At 34.9% G+C, this 13244-nt stretch overlaps 1 protein-coding gene across 2 annotated transcripts; it reads right to left on the bottom strand.

The window, feature by feature from the left end:
- Positions 1-272: 272 nt before the first annotated feature.
- On the bottom strand, positions 273-10090 carry LOC117317880 (phospholipase A and acyltransferase 2-like). 2 transcript variants are annotated; one of them, XM_033872859.1, is made up of 5 exons: positions 9975-10090; positions 7157-7285; positions 6360-6543; positions 3877-4006; positions 273-3673 (listed from the first exon to the last, which is right to left on the bottom strand). In XM_033872859.1, exons 2-5 carry the CDS (start codon positions 7272-7274, stop codon positions 3563-3565), a joined length of 543 nt encoding a protein of 180 aa, XP_033728750.1. In that variant the 5' UTR covers positions 7275-7285; positions 9975-10090; the 3' UTR covers positions 273-3562. The 2 variants fall into 2 exon arrangements, with proteins under 2 accessions (XP_033728750.1, XP_033728743.1); XM_033872852.1 differs by lacking the exon at positions 9975-10090 and adding an exon at positions 8677-8915.
- Between the last annotated feature and the right edge of the window lie 3154 nt (positions 10091-13244).

The following is a 13244-nucleotide window of genomic DNA, read 5'->3' as shown; positions in this document are numbered from 1 at the left end:
GACATATTTTTCGCGGCTCTGTGTACTGTATAGAGTTGAGCACCGCATTAGAGATTCACCGTAATCAGTGGATAGTTTCCCGATTTTAACTGCAATTATTAAGAACAATGTTTATGGTATTGATTCTCACATTATATCAGCATTATGGTATATCCTCTATCATCCGACATATTTTTGTAATTTTGTCATAATCTATATGTTACGAAAACATTAGAGGTTTTAAGACGCTGTTTTAAACGTGTTTTATCATAATAAATACTATAAAAAACAAACACGTCACACCAACGTTTATTAACACTCCAATCGTGTACCAATCAAGCAAGTTACGTATTTGGAACAAGTGATTATCACAGTAAAACATACAAATACATATCTCCTAAATAATGTAACAAAAATGTGTTCTCACATGAATGTATTATGACAAAATAAGATTTTGAAATTACACATGTATGTTAATAAGTAACTAAAAAAGGCGAAATCTTCATAACATGATATGTATATAGATATATATATAGCCATTAATATATATATAGGCATTATAAATGATGTCTCCGATCGACATTGCCAGTAAAATTGATGTTAACCTAAGTTCAAATAACATCAGAGGCATATCACAGTCCATATTACAGTTGATGATTTGTTAAGAAATTTTACAAGAATATTTTGTTAGAAATGAGACTCTGTCGAGGTTCTGAGCATAATTTCTACATCCCTATATTTGTCTTTAGAAAAATCCAATATCCCCACATCTTTTATACGTGCATACTGACAGATTCTTAAACATTCCACTGTAACTTTAAAAAAATGACAAAAACAGCAAATGTTCTAGATATCATAAAGCCGCTACTGATTAAAAAAAAAAACACACTTGAAATACAGTTTACATCTACATAATATAGAATAAATACAGAATTAATCCCCTTTGGTAAAGTCCTCTGCCAATTAATTTGATAACTGTTCATTTTGATGAGAATTTAACAGAAGCTGACTATGTGTTAGATATTCTGTAAATATAACCGAAGATTTAATAATGTCATATTTCAGAATGTCAGCCAGTTGAATACATATATAAATATTCAGTTAATTTAAAGATTTTTTTGCATATTCTTTTTTTAATACTTATTAATATAATTTTAATTCATTTATTGATAAAAGATTTCTTAATGTCAATAAACAGGTATATTAAACTGATGGAAGCCAATGATTTACAGTGTATAACAGTAAACAAATCATTATTATCAACAAATAAAAATCTGACATTAACAAACAAATTAATATCACTAAATAAATACACTTGTACATCACCAAATAAATATACTTGTACATCACCAAATAAATACACTTGTACATCACCAAATAAATATACTTGTACATCACCAAATAAATACACTTGTACATCACCAAATAAATATACTTGTACATCACCAAATAAATATACATGTATATCAATAAATACAAATAGAAACAAGTCTACACTTCAAACCAATTGATGATTTTATATTGGCATGTTACTGCAACCTTCAAATAATTTTAGCTGATATGGCCGGTTGTCACAATGCAAAATTGTCATTAATTCCTTATTGATGAATAAGAACTTGATTTCACAAATGAGATTGTTTGGTTTTTAAATCTTATTGTGTTACTTCCGATTGAAATATATTTTTTCACATATTTTCAGTTGAGAATTGGAAATTATGCAATATACAAAATTCCGTTTGTTATGTTGCCTGCAAAGCATGGCGGACACTTCTGGGTGACTTTGTCATCATCAGTTTAGAGGACATCAGGCACACTCTAATTTTCTGGACATTTTTTTTGCTCCACTTGCTACATAATTCATTACTTGGTATGGGGCTTTATCATGTAAGACTTCAGATCAAGTTTGAACCCTGTGTCAAAATTCTAGTTTTTGCTAGAGTTACTTTACATGTCACATAATTAATTATTTACCCGAATTTGTTCCATACCACTAACTAGATCAATTTGTAGCTAAGTATGTGGCTTTGTCATAAAGAATTGCAGTTTGAGATGGAATCCTGCGTCGATAATGCATTTTTTGCTGGGGTTATGGACCTTTGCGTATACCAAATTCTCACATTTCCCTGATTTCCAGACTTTTTTTGCTACTGCTTGCAACATCAATTTGTTACTTCATACAAGTATGTGGTTTTATCATATAAGAATACAGCTCAAGTTTTATTCTGTTGTCAAAATTCCATTATTTTGCTGGTGTTATGACCTGTTGTACATCGAAAATTCACATAATTAAGAAGAGATTTGGCATTTTGCACATAATGTCATAATGAATTGCAGTTTGTGCTTGAGCCTAAAATGCATGTCAATATTCGATTTTGTTTTAGCTGGAGTTATGGTCCTTGGGTTACAGGTACACTTGTGTAATTATCACAATTAGTAGTTTTTCAGCCTTTTTTGTTACCACTTGCCACGATCAAATTGAGACTTGGTATGTATCATATTCATAATGTACATTGTATGATGGTTTTTGTATGGTGACCATGAAATTTTCAAAATTACACCTTTTCAATTAAGTTAGTGCAAGCAATACATCCACTTCCGTGGAATTCTAGTGTTTTGGAAATGTTACAGTATTTGGTTAGATATTGTAAAGCATATTGTGCTCTCATGTTAATTAATATATATGTGTTGTAAATGTTTTAATATAACATTTCAAAATCATAAACTGATTTTTGTATATTGTATGATTTCCATATTGAATTAACCAGTAACTCAATTAACAAACATTTTTTGAGTAATTTTCCAATTCATCCTGTAGAAATTTCACCAACAATGTTTCAGGACATTTTTGTTACCATTTCTTCATTAATATGAAAATATGGAGAAAAATCAATCAAAAAAGAACACGACTCATCCTAAATAGTTTCCAAAACTGTAAAAGGTAGGCTTCATCCATTTCTGTAATTATCATTACTGATAGGGGAACTTTCTCACTTTCTCAAATAAAGCTAATTTACCCAATGTGTCACTATCCCTGACCATTTGCATATCTAACAGTTTGTCAACTGTGAGAATATTAAAAGAGTAAATTATTCAAATTCGAATGACCATTTTAAAATCAAAGCTTAATACTTTACAAAACTTAATAAATATGGATCAGCCTGGGATGATTCTGTCAATAATACCGAACAATGCCAATCATGTCAGATATGAGAATGTAAATTTAAATATCCTCAATTATATCAAACAATGCCAGTCATGTCAGATATGAGAATGTAAATTTAAATATCCTCAATTATATCAAACAATGCCAGTCATGTCAGATATGAGAATGTAAATTTAAAATCCTCAATTATATCAAACAATGCCAATCATGTCAGATATGAGAATGTAAATTTAAATATCCTCAATTATATCAAACAATGCTAGTCATGTCAAATATGAGAATGTAAAATCAAATATCCTCCATTTGATATACATGTACATGTACTTTTAAATTTTAACAGATTTCCTAGTTGGTACAGAATCTATCTCGAAATCTCTGACAATGTTTTCGTTAATTTGTACATCAATGTTGCTATATACACTATTTATTTGCTTCTTTCTTTTCCTCTGAACCACTGAAAACACTCTGCAACAAAAGTCCACCGACTGCTACAGCACCAGCTGCCACAGTCCACACTAGAGCAGTATCAGCCTGCAATATAGAATATACATATGATGTAGCATGTGTAGCAATGAAGGGAAATGTTGTAAGATTGTACTTAATTACTAATCATTTATGTACCTATCTCATAATCAGGTACTAAACTCTGTGATTACATACCTGTGTTGTAAGCAGGCACTAAAGTCATTAGTTATTTGTGTTGTAAAATGAAACCGATGCATTTTATTATTTACCTGCTCAGACCACTTTCGTCCGTATCTAATGAAGGCTGCGAAATGTTCACAGTTATTCCACAGAACATTATAGCCTATCTCTCCAACCATGTCCAGAGCAATCTGCAATATCTCATGTGCTTGGCGGGGCCTGAAAATTAAAATAATGTAATATTACAAGTACTATTACAAACTGATGCTTACAACCCATGGTTTACAAAAGTCTTCTGACACTTATACAACTCACGGGTATAGCAACCAACATCTTCAGATGGACGCTTACAACCCCTGGTTTACTAAAATCTACTGACACTTACAACTTGTGTTCCAAACCTCTACAGACGATTACAACCCCTGGGTTACCAACCTCTACAGATGATTACAACCCCTTGGTTACCAACCTCTACAGCCGCATACAACCCCTTGGTTACCAACCTCTACAGATGTTTACTACCCCTGGGTTACAAACCTTTACAGATGTTTACTACCCCTGGGTTACCAACCTCTGCAGATGTTTACTACCCCTGGGTTACAAACCTCTGCAGATGTTTACTACCCCTGGGTTACAAACCTCTGCAGATGTTTACTACCCCTGGGTTATCAACCTCTGCAGATGTTTACTACCCCTGGGTTACAAACCTCTGCAGATGTTTACTACCCCTGGGTTACCAACCTCTGCAGATGTTTACTACCCCTGGGTTACAAACCTCTGCAGATGTTTACTACCCCTGGGTTACAAACCTCTGCAGATGTTTACTACCCCTAGGTTACCAACCTCTACAGATGTTTACTACCCCTGGGTTATCAACCTCTGCAGATGTTTACTACCCCTCGAACCAACCCAACCCCTATAGATGCTTACAATCATTGGTTACCAGCATATTCAGATGCTTTCAACCCCTGAGTATGTTATACAACACAAACAATATGATATTTAAGACGTTTCGATGACTACACTGTCATTTTTATCAGATTAATGACGAATGTGAAGTGTACTAGCACTGACATAAATAGTGTCCGAGATAGTAAAACACTGGATCGAGACTGTTTAGAATGTTTCATCTCTATCATGATCATATTGACACCAAGTTCGAAAATAGTATGATAAGATGGTAACAAGAGGCCCAAAGGTCATATATTGCTCACCTCAGGTTGGATTTTACCAAAACATCAAAATAATGTTCATGTTCAATTTGATAATAGATTTATTTGTTGATGTAAAATAATGCTATATACGGTTATGGCATGGGGATCTAAACTGCTTTAAAGATATAACCCAAAAACAAAGTGCAGACTCTCTAGGGGTAAGAAAAGAACCCTGAGGTATTGTTTTAACGACATGGTTGTGTTTAAAAGGAACTTGGGGTAGGGAAAGACCCTGTGCCTATTTTTACATCAGGATTGTGTTTATCTCTGATTATAGGGTGGGGATCTCAATGGTTTCAAAACTATAACCAAGAAACTAATTCCCTAGGGCTGGGGGGGAAACTCTGGCTCCTTGAGGGTAAGAGTCACTGTTTAAACAAAATCTGTTCTCCTTTCCCTAAGGATGCTTCTGGCTGAATAGGGTTAAAATCCATTCCTAACTTTATGACTAGTAGCGACTTAAAGAAATTACCACTATTTCTCTATTGGGCCCTGCCCCTCTGGCCCTTGGAGGTCAGAATCGTCATTAATGCAAAATCTGTTCCCCTTCGAATTCCCCAAGGATCTTTCTGTCAACCAAATTTGGTTAAAATCAATTCAGAATTTTTTTATTAATAGCAATTTACAACAAATGTTGACGGACGACAGACAGACATCAGATGCTCGATCGTCATGGCATAAGCTCACTGGACCTTTGGTCCAGGTGGGCTAAAAATAAAAGAGATCCCAGAAGAATCTTGGCATCCACCATTGAATGACCCATATCAGTCAAATGAAAGACTGATCTTCAATCAGACTTGCATGCACAACTGGAGACCAAGGGACACCTCTATATTAGAATTTGAGAAAGATCTGGTAATAGCCTTTTAGTAATTAAATCTGAGAACTAGCAGTAACAAGCTTCAATTGTCAAACACAATAATGCTGTTAGCCATATGTTGATCTCTGATAGGTCCTGAAATGCAATATGCACAACTAGGAACCAAGGGAAAGCCACATACGAAATTTAAGAAAACTCCATTTTGTACTTTTGGACATCTAGCGGTAACTAACTTCAATTGTCAAAATCCAAGATGGCTGTCTATTGGCCATGTTGTTCTCTGATCAATCCAAAACTGTTATTTTCACAACTAGGGACCAAGGGAAACCTGCATATGAAATATGAGAAAAAACCCAGTTGTACTTTCTGAGAAATAACAATCTTCAATTGTCAAAATCCAATCAGTGATGCATTTGTGAAAATATTGAGATTTTTCTGCCAAACTTACTAATTATGAATTATACCACATGTAAGCATGTGTTGCTATTTGACAAGAGATTTAGCTATTCTGCGAACACATGTTATGATATGTACTCACGTGCACTTCCTGTCCTTTCCATTGTTTTTCTTTGCCTTACAGCCAAGGACAACTCTACAAAAGTCATCAACCCTCACAAATGCTTTGTTGAAACTCTTCCCACAGATCGTAAAAACACTTCCGGAGTTAAAAGCATTGATGCCGTCATTGTCCCCTCCTGAAAGGTGCACTATCTTTCCTTCACCTTATCAAAAAAATATAAACACAATTGTGAACAATATTTCTTTTTAGTAATTCATAGTATTTCAACAGAGTAAACAAAAGCACTTCATAAGTTATTCATTCTTAGGCCTACAACTTACAAAATGATGGTATAACTATCTTATCATAATAAGGTAAACTGGAGCTTAACTCCCAGTTTACTTAACAATTTGAATTAAATATAAAAGCAAAAACACAACTTAATTAATTTTGAATATTATATCTTTTGTAGCTTCATGATATTCAATCAATTTTTCTATACAATTCTCAAGGAAATCGATCAGTAGCTTATTTGGTTCCCATACACACATGAAAATATAAAACACAAGTTATCATAATATAATGGTATAGCATACGGCTATTAAGGATTTAATAAACATGTATATGATTTTGATAACGATAAGATAATTTACATTTTATTCAGCTTGTTCAACAGAATCAAAATCCCATTCAATGATTTTTGGAACAACCTGATAGCACACCACTTCATATTTTAACTATAGAGGTTTTCCCCAATAATATAACTGTGTATATTTCTTTCTTGTCCACCATTGTCATGTCTGTATTTTAGTGAAATTCCACAAACTATTATCTACCTATATATACACCCCAGTGTGAATACAAGCCTCTTGGAAATTCCACCATATCCCCGATCTCAAGTTCATTGAGGAGAGTAGCATTATGGGTGTCTAATGGTACAGTGCTTGCAGCCATTATAACAAATTCTGAAAGAAAGAAAAAGTTATCATATAAACCATACAATCAATAGGGCAAGAAATCATTCTGAACATCTAAGTATGAGGACTTAATCACAATGTGAAACATTTTGTAAAAGACAATCCCAAATGTTTTGAGAAATTTATGAAACATTTTGTAAAAGACAATCCCAAATGTTTTGAGAAATTTATGAAAGACAAGCAGAAGAATGGGATTGTTCATCATTATCTTCCAACAATGTTGAATCTACAAAAATATCTAGCATTTTCTTCAAAAGTGTGTTTGCATAGATGACGATTGTAACCTTCATCAAACATATGTAAAATTTAATTAATCTTATGGCCCACTAAGCACAATCGTTTGAAAATGTACTGATGTTCAGATGACACATACACAAATTATCTGAAGGTTTCAATGTTTTATCGACCTTTTAAAAACATGATAGTCAGTCCATATCAGACTTTTAAAAGGCTGATAACACTATTCGCTTGGTGCTGTTGCCTGTTGGCCACTCTGGTCTTTAAGTGTAATTTATAGGCGAGACTTCGGTGGAGATAGAACCTGGGTTTATACATGTTCGAGAGTCAACATATTTGAAAAGGAGGCCTAGGGAAAAATACACTGAACATAGTAATACCGTCGTCTTCATGCTAGGGGAATTTCCCTTTAACTCAGTTGGTAGTCAGAACAGCGAATCAGTAATCCAAGGGTTAATTTGTGGGTTTGATCCCGAGTGGAGACACACTACTCACTTCCCTGTATAATGAATGTAGTGTTTAACAACTGAGTGGAGGTTGACAGTTGTTACCGTATCCTGAGTGTTAATTACATTGTTACTTACATGTATGTTGTTACCATATCCAGAGTGTTGATTATGTTGTTACTTATGTCACAATATCCACTGACAACAAGATTCCTTATATCACAATATTCACTGATAACAAGATACTAACTGACTGAGGCAAGTTACCATGCAAATGACTGATTTTAATCAATCTGACATTTTAGACAATTTGTTTCACCAGATAGAAATTGGTCAATCATCACCTCAAGATATTTTACAGCTGAATGAGAAATAATAATTTGACCTTTGCAAGAAACCTGAAATTTGTCTTTGGGTGTTTGAATTATATTAAATTCCTGTTGGGTTTTTTTTCCACTTCGACCAACATGTACATGTACATCTATTTATATTATAATTGAGGGTTTGTGGGTTTACAGATAGGGGTTTATATGGGAAATTGTGCTTAGTTTACATCATTGTAGTTTTATACTGTTGTGAATGTTTGAATACAGACCCACGGACACTGCGCTTATCTTTCATGTTAATTACGTGTATAATAATGAAGAAAATATGAGTACACACTGTATTGTTACATGTACTTTCATTTTACCTTACCTTATCGTTGACGATGTCCTTCAAATACCATTATCAGCTCACACACATATACAACGTTGGTATACTGAGACTAACATATACATTATAGAGTCCATACGAAATGCATATTACATAGCTGTTGTGCAGTACAGGAAAAGAAAATACTAGAAAATCACTTCTGGTCTTCCAAATGCAGAGCCTACGGTATTTCTGTCGATGACAAAACTACAAGACATCAATCGGAACTCCTCGGTTGTGTTGATGCATCATTGGATGTTCCGTAGTTACATTCGAGAAGTTCCGAGTGACAAGACATGCATAATCACGATCTCGTGTATGTTTGCAGAAATTGCGGAAATGGAAAAAGGACCCAGCAATAGTTCCGGAACTTAATGGTAAATGCCTACTGTACATGACTCCATTTGCTAGTTTTCGTCTCACCGACTGTAAAGTCAGTGTTCTGTCGGCGTTCGGACTATTTAATTATTATATATGTGACCAAGGCCTTTCACCGCGGCCCCACCTCTTTTACAATGTATATGAATAAAGTATAATATGTTGTAAGATATCAATATAAAAATGTAATAAATATATCCATGCAGGGACGTATAGATATCAATATAAATCCATGATATAGAGTATGAAGAAAATCAAACATTCAATCTTCTATTTGATATCTAAGATACATGTTAAATGTATATATGACATCAGATATATTATTCATTACTCCCTGGATTAATATATCCTCTTGTCTTGGCATTTACGTCTTGACAATAACAGTGTCAATAATATTGACGAAACTCGCAAGTTAGCCAGATGTCTATCTACAGCCAACAAACGTCAGAGTGTAATTAGCATATTATTATTATTATTTTTTTTTTTTTTTTGTTTCGCTAAATAATAGTATGTTGGAATCCTAAATGCTATGTTGCATTTGAAGATAGATTGCATTGAATTGACACCATAATTACGGTCTGGGAGCGTTAAAACTTTTTTTTAAAGTTCAATTCACCTACCACACGTTACCCGGACTTGTAGATAAAACACTCGGTTCTGATATGTTTTAGTGACGGCTAATAAATTCAAGTACTAACAATGTATCTTATTATCTCAAATCTCTGGTCTCTGTCCTGTATATTAGATGTATTAGTCTAATTATGCATTTCATATGACTTCGAATTTACCAGATATTTGATGTTTTTATTACATGTACATGTAACTGCTGAATACTCACTGGATTAAAACAATGGTCTTAATGGTTGTTTGACATATGTGCATGTATGCCTATAATAATGTACATGTATGCCTATATAACTTACCAGAAAAAACACCAACACTGTCTTCGAGGATCAATTCCAGTATAAATCAGGCTTTGGTCGTTTGTAATCATTACACGCCTACAACACCTGGGCTTTCCCAAATAATCAATAGACAACGTAACCTAGTACTTTCGTTTTGCGTTACGTTATCCTACTGCACCAAACTTGCATGATAATACACATGCTGAAGGCGTACATATAATTTAAATGCAAATATAGAAAGAAGGAAAGAAAGACGAGCGAAAATCGACAATTTGACATGTGATTATTCAGTTATTGTCAAAGACAACAGTGTAATGTTGTATTAAATTATCAAATATGTAGCGTGGAAATATATTTCACGCTTATGTTTATTAAATTAGAAATGTAGTTTAATTGTATTATTGTTTAGGGTAATATAGTAGTGGGCTATGTATATGTATTACATAGGGTGTGTGTAGGGTCTATATATGTTTGTGTGTATATACGGGGCAGCAGGGAGCTAGTTTTCCTTATAAGGAGTTGTTTACGTTCTATAGCATCGTGGAGCTGTGTATTAGGGCCCAACCCGATTGACAGGTTGCATAAGGCCCGTGTAAATTTAGTAACAGGTCCTATTTATAACTAGTGTTTAACCAATCAGAGAGAGTGAGGAGCGAGCTGTAAGTAGGTCGGAGGAGCGAGAGGAGCAGGTCTTAACCAATCAGCGTGAGTGAGGAGCGACAGAGGAGCCAAATATAGGTCGGAGGAGCAGATGTTAGCCAATGAAAATGCAGTATGAAAATGGTATATAAGGGGTGAAAGTGACGAAAACAAGGAGATAAAGTTTTACTTTGGGAAAAACTCCACGCAACTTGTGATAAGATATTGATACTTGGATTTATCTTACACTTTTATGGGATTTACTAAGTGTGTTAGTCTCACTATGGAATACATAATACTACTGGAAGTTATCACCCGTGGATATTATGTGAAACAGTGTATATTCGATGCGAAGTGTGTACATGTGTACGTCTGAATGGGATTTATGTGAACCTAATGTATGATATGTTGAACTTCATAGATGTGTAAATAAAATTATGTGAACTTTAGTCTGGTGTCATAGTTGTCCCTGCCGTAGTCAGCTTCCATCTCGAACTTTTATTAATAGCGTCTCGTGTATACCCGAGTGGAACGCTACAAATATATGTGTAAATGCTTTACAAGTAAATAGTTCGGTGGAAGCAAGTCTTGTCGATCTATAATTCACACAATTATTAAATCAAGATTTTATCTTTAAAATGAAGACAGAATGTTATGTCATGACGGATTGTATTTTCTACCACAATACCCTGTGTTATTCAACTCTCAGACAATCAGTTAATCATTACAGCTGTTGATTAACAATCTGTTTATACCACACGTTAAAGCTGGTGTCTTTTGTAACTTTTAAAAAAAAACTTAGTCGTGTGAAATAAATTCCATATCCAACAACCACTCCTTGTGTAACCTCTATATATCTCATCGGGTAGTGTGTTCCATAAATAAACTGAAGAGGATAGGAAGGAATCTTTATGAGTTCGACAGTTCACTGTTTTTTCGTTCGTACGACTTTATTTTCTCGTTCATACGACTTTTTAACTCGTTCGTACGACTTATCTCGTTCGTATGGATTGGTTTGTTTTGTTTAACGTCCTATTACATGTAACAGCCAGGGTCATTTAAGGACGTGCCAGGTTTTGGAGGTGGAGGAAAGCCGGAGTACCCGGAGAAAAATCACCAGCCAACGGTCAGTACCTGGCAACTGTCCAAGTAGGTTTCGAACTCGCAACCCAGAGGTGGAGGGCTAGTGATAAAGTGTCGGGACACCTTAGCCACTCGGCCACCGCGGCCCCTCTCGTTCGTATTATCTCGTTCATACGCCTTATTATCTCGTTCGTACGACTTTTCAACTCGTTCATACGACTAATTATCTCGTTCGTACGACTTATTTTTTTTTCCTCTAAAAATGGCACGAATAAGCTTTCGTAGTTTTTGCATGTGACTTCTGTTAATGTAATGTTGTTCATATAAAGAGAGGGGTGAATCGGTTTGTCAAATTTCTTGCTTACGGTCGTTGTTACAGTTTTGTTAGGGTTAAAATCAACAAGCCATGTTTTAGACCACTCGTGATTTTTTGTTAGATTATCATTTAGAGGGTTGGCGGCCAGATCCGCAGTCTCCACTTCGACATATACAAACGTATCGTCGGCAAATAGTTTATAGTGCAACTATGTCTTGAACATTGTCATTCATGAAGAATCAAAAATAGTGATGGACTTAGGATTGATCCCTGGGAAACTCTTGCTGTGATACAAATAGGATTGTTAACCATTTATAACGACACTTTAGCAGTAATAAAATATTTCCTGTGATAGGCCTCGAAACCGAACTCGGCCAAAAGCTTTGCTGATATCACAGAAAAACATTCTGATTTCTTTACCTTTATCAAGAGCAGAGAAAATGTCGTTTGAAAAAGATATGAGTTGACAGGGGGTGTACATAAAGATATGTTAATTAGACAGTTTTAGACATATAATTTATGTATCCATCATTTTCCCAACAATTGATAGTTGAGATATAGGATGATAGTTACTTAAAATAGATGGTTCTTCTTTTTAATTCTAATGTGACATCATCACTTTCCCAAGATGACGGCGTAATGCATGCGGTGGGGGAATGATTAAATAGGATTTGTAATGGATAGCATAGAAAAACGACAGCTTCTTTAAGTAAACGAATACCTTCACCATGTAGACCTTAATCTGATAAAGGTGTGGGTATGTGTTTCTGCATCCCGAAGAGGAAAGTGGGACTTAGCACAGATTGGAACGAATATCCAAACCCTACATACACTACTGTTATGGGTGCAAACGGGACAATAATTGGTATCCAGGGAGAGGTAGATTGGAATTCACAATAATTAAGGATAAACAGCTTCACCAAGGTTCGTGGTTGCTGACATCAGAGGCATTGCAGTGTCGTTAATGGAATCTTGAGCATTACATTGGTAAAATACTATGTAGCAAACAAACGTGCAGACGTACAAACGTGGTCTTGTCTTGGACTCCTTTTGTGTGTGTGTGTGTGTGTGTGTGTGAGCGTGTGTGTGTGTGTGTGTGGGTTGGGGGGGGGGGGGGTATTATGCTACCCTCTTTCATGGCATGTTTGCTTTTCTGATCAGGGTGTTTAGTATGCGAGGTGTTGGTTCTTTGGTATCGCAGGAAGCGTGTTTGACGTACTCTGCTGTTATGCTTTCGACATCTGCAGCTT

The sequence above is a fragment of the Pecten maximus genome, chromosome 2 (assembly GCF_902652985.1).
Source record: "Pecten maximus chromosome 2, xPecMax1.1, whole genome shotgun sequence".
Classification (NCBI taxonomy): domain Eukaryota; kingdom Metazoa; phylum Mollusca; class Bivalvia; order Pectinida; family Pectinidae; genus Pecten; species Pecten maximus.
This window is presented reverse-complemented; position numbering and strand designations above follow the sequence as displayed.